Raw genomic sequence first — 3,930 nt, 5'->3', positions numbered from 1 at the left:
TAGTTCTAATAGATCTTGGAACCTTTTTTATATAGATATGCCTTAGAAGGCTAGAGTATAAATATTTAAATGTATTATCTTACCACTAATATCTATCTAAGTATGTTAAAAAATAAATTCTTAAAATAAATATCTTAGAAGAATATAGAGCTTATAACTTACGCTATTAGTCTTTTTAAAAACATACTAGTTATCTTGAAATAAGAATTTCTTTAGTATTTCACTTATATAATTTTTACTTATTTAAGTTATACTTATCTACGTTATTATATTAAAAGTTATATTTTATAACTTTATTAATATAGATTTTATATTATGTTCTAGAGAAACTTTTGATATAAGCTTAGTGCTTTTATAATATTCTAAGGTCACCTGTATACTTCTGTAACCGTAAATACGTATTACTCTATTCTACGTGCATAATAAATAGCACTATGATGGAAATTAAAGGTGAAAGGTCTGTAGGCAGTACTAATTGTTAATTAAGAACTAGACATAATAATATCTATTATACTATCTGACTATGTATGAAATAACTTGTATCTCTACTCCACGACGGGACAGTGGTCATAGTTTCCAGAGACATTATTGCCCCACCAACTAGGCATGGGGACTGCTGGCCCTCCCGCACCAAAGACAGCGAACGAAAGAATGAACAAGCACATGAGACTTGCGCCATCGAAGGCACCAGCGATGAGATACGAGTAGTCCTTGAAGATACGGGGTCGATAGTTGCGGAGGTAGAACTGTGTGTAGAACCCAGCAATGATCCAGCTAAGCAACACACACGTTTGCGACTGGTTATACGGAAGATAGCCCGCATACTGGATAAATTGCGGAAAGTTTATCTCGTTGACAGAAAATTTGCCAATCTTGGGAAAAAACTGCAATGAAGTCAGTCGTCAAACAAGCAACACAATCAGGATTATGGATACGTACCTGTGCGAAGATCCGGTGGGCCGTGACAACGCCGGCACCAATAAGAAGACCGAAAGGAACAATCGAATATATAGCTCCCTGTTTATATAAATAGCCTGCGAGGGCCCACGTAGAGGCATTGGTATTATACGATTGAATCGTCGCACCACTCCAAGATGAGTCGCCGTTGGTATTAGCAAGCACATTCTGGTTACCAGTAACAATCGAGATCATGATGGCATAGTTAATGAAGCCGCCAAGAAGAGTGCCATAGATTTGCGTCAAGAACATAACCCGTGGAGGTATTTTGACTGTTGGTAGTTAGTTGTGGATTAACGATGAGCGCAAAAGGGGTACTTAAGATATTCTCCAAGCTTGAGGTCCATGCTTAGTTGCACTACACCATTGATTACGTTGTGGGACCACGCAGCAAAGTACATGTTACCGATAGGACGTCCAGGCAACATGAGACCTGCAATCACCTTGGAGAGGTTGTTCGTCGCAATGCCGTTACCGAATCGCGCGTACAGTATCGTACTCTGCGTTGAGGTTAGGCGATGCCTATCTTTATCACGACAGCGGCCAAGGACTCACAAAGGGCGCGATAAAAGTTCCTAGGAGGAGAGCTACAATGTAAGCCCATACAGGCAGGGTGACGTTCTCCTTAATGACGACAATCAGGCCTAGTACAAAGCTCACGACAAGAACAATCGTGTACCACCACCAAGGTGCCTCCCGGTAGTGCTTGGCCATGTGCGCGTGGTGAGGATCGTCAAACTTGCCTGCTTTGGCTGACTTGAAAGCCCTGACCACATCGCCACCCCAGAAGAGAACAATGTGAGCAATAAGAGCACCAATCTACAGTGAATCAGCGGACAAGCGTACACATCAATAGTAGGTTACCTACCGCAGCGTTTGCCATGAACATGGCATAGGCAAAGGTGCCGGTGAGTCTGGGGATGCCGTATGTGGCCAACGCGCTTTTGTCGAGCACGCCATTGACAAAGACTTTTGCGCTGGGATAAGCTTTGCCCTCCTGTGTCAAAAGCCGTGTGGACATGAAGGGCAGTGACCTCGAGTTCCAGGCGTTGCCATAGTAGACTGCAAGCATGGCGACCATGCAGAAACCAAAACCGGCAGCTTGATGCAGCTGGAGTTTGAGCGGGAGGGATGACTGGAACGATGTGATCTGTCAAGGACATTAGACTGAGCCCATGTCTGTAGTTATGGTCATTGTCTTACATATTGCCAGTCGAGCGACAGGGTGAAGAGTCCCAGGCCTTCATTATTGGATGCCCCACCAAAAAGGTTGGTAAGAGTAGCGGCCTTGGCGCCTGTTGCATGCATGGCAGCCAAGCAGGGAATTGAGACCGAGTTCAGCCAAGGAAATATGTAGGCTGGGAAGAACTCGTAGACAAACATGCACGAGAAAGCGATCCAGAACCAGCGTAACGGCTTAGAGTCCTTAACCGATTGCCAGTGTAGACCTTGGAGTACCTTGACTGTTGGTAGACTACTCCAGTACACCGAATCAACGTGCCACACACAAATAGGTCGCATAAGACCGCAGATACCATACCCGAAGAGTCCGATTGAGATAGTGCTGAAGATGACAGTGATGGGACTGAGTGGTAGCAAATAAAATATTTCCTGGGCAGCGAAGACCTGACTGCTAGGTGCAGCAATGGACGCCGAGGTAGCCGTGATTGATGTGATGGCATGTTCTTTGATATTCCAATGGCCATGGTTAAAGAAGGATATGATCCGGATGTACAAAGGTGCTGGTCCAACGCCACCCCCCGCTCTCCATTTAGCTTCATACTTATCTCCTCGGGGGAGAACTTTAGCCCATGCCGTGCCGAGGAAATAGGCCATTAGGACGATGAAAGTTCCTTGAAGATTGATCAAAGTTGGTTTGAACTGCGCGAAAGCTCAGGGATTGCGGGCCACCGATGTTTAGGGGTGTTGGCATACCTGATAGATCTGGTACACAACAGCTTGGAATGCTGATAGGATAGTGGCCAAGAACATGCTCCGAAATGTCAAAGCAGGCTCGAAGTGATCTCTTAACGGTAGCAAATGGGCAGCGGCGTCGGCTCCGGTGATAATGATATAATTGTCGTCCTCGTCCTCACTGCGGTCATGCAGAGGCAAGGCAGTCCTGATTTCTGGCTCCAGCGCACCTTTTTTGCCGAGACCTTCATCGCTGACAGCTAGGTGATGCTTCTCGTCATTGAAAGATTTGATTACCTCGTGGCTCGGGACAACGGTTGCTTTACCCTCAAAAACGGGTGCGCCGAGGATAAGTGCATCGCCCATAGGGTTGGCAGCCATTGCGCAGGTGAGTATGATGTATCTTTATGTGCCGCGTGCCAAGTGGAACACCTCCAAGGTCCTATATAGCCTCTAGGAATCCTCCGTTAAGCACGCTATCGACGCATGAACTGGTGCAATAGCACATGGCGGCAGGAGCTGACATGAACATGGTAAGAGATAACAACCATCCGGTCGGGCCGCAGAATGAACATGGCATCTAAGTGCGGAATGGAAGGTATTCAAAGATCGCACAAGCGCTACCCTGGAAGGAGCCTAGTGAGCGCGGGATGTTATCGTATAACCGACATCCAGAAGCGATAGAACAGGTCTGGCGCTTCAAAAAGAACCGGGTTGCCATACTAGTAGCGGAGCGATGCTCGGTGCTACAATAGCGTTATGGATTGATAAAATGCCCTTTATTACGATCCACGATTAAGGATTAGAGTAATAAATTACTAAGTATGTTTTTCTTAAAATTCACTAATGTGTTATTTTTACTTTCTTAGAGTACTAAAATTGTGGCGGCAAAGCTAAACTAGGCTGGTAAACGGGTCTCCACATCGGAATCTCTTTTTCTTANATTTCTCTATTAGTTCTTACCCAATTAGGAAGTTTAGTAGCTCATTTTGTAGCTCTAGACTAGGGCTTCATTTTTGCCTAATATAGTAGTGGGCTAACTCTAATAGATAGTAAAAT

The 3,930-nt window shown here is 45.0% G+C and overlaps 1 protein-coding gene across 1 annotated transcript; it reads right to left on the bottom strand.

Annotated features, from left to right (window-relative positions):
- Positions 1-545: 545 nt before the first annotated feature.
- COCMIDRAFT_111306 (uncharacterized protein) lies at positions 546-3,252 on the bottom strand (the record flags this gene model as incomplete). The annotated part of the gene is made up of 7 exons (XM_007695757.1): positions 546-884; positions 940-1,229; positions 1,256-1,457; positions 1,513-1,776; positions 1,826-2,092; positions 2,161-2,838; positions 2,914-3,252. 7 exons carry the CDS (start codon positions 3,250-3,252, stop codon positions 546-548), a joined length of 2,379 nt encoding a protein of 792 aa, XP_007693947.1.
- Between the last annotated feature and the right edge of the window lie 678 nt (positions 3,253-3,930).

The sequence above is a fragment of the Bipolaris oryzae genome (genome assembly GCF_000523455.1).
Source record: "Bipolaris oryzae ATCC 44560 unplaced genomic scaffold scaffold_431, whole genome shotgun sequence".
Classification (NCBI taxonomy): Eukaryota; Fungi; Ascomycota; class Dothideomycetes; order Pleosporales; family Pleosporaceae; genus Bipolaris; species Bipolaris oryzae.
The sequence above is the reverse complement of the archived record's forward strand: the minus strand, read 5'-3'. Positions and strand labels throughout refer to the sequence as shown.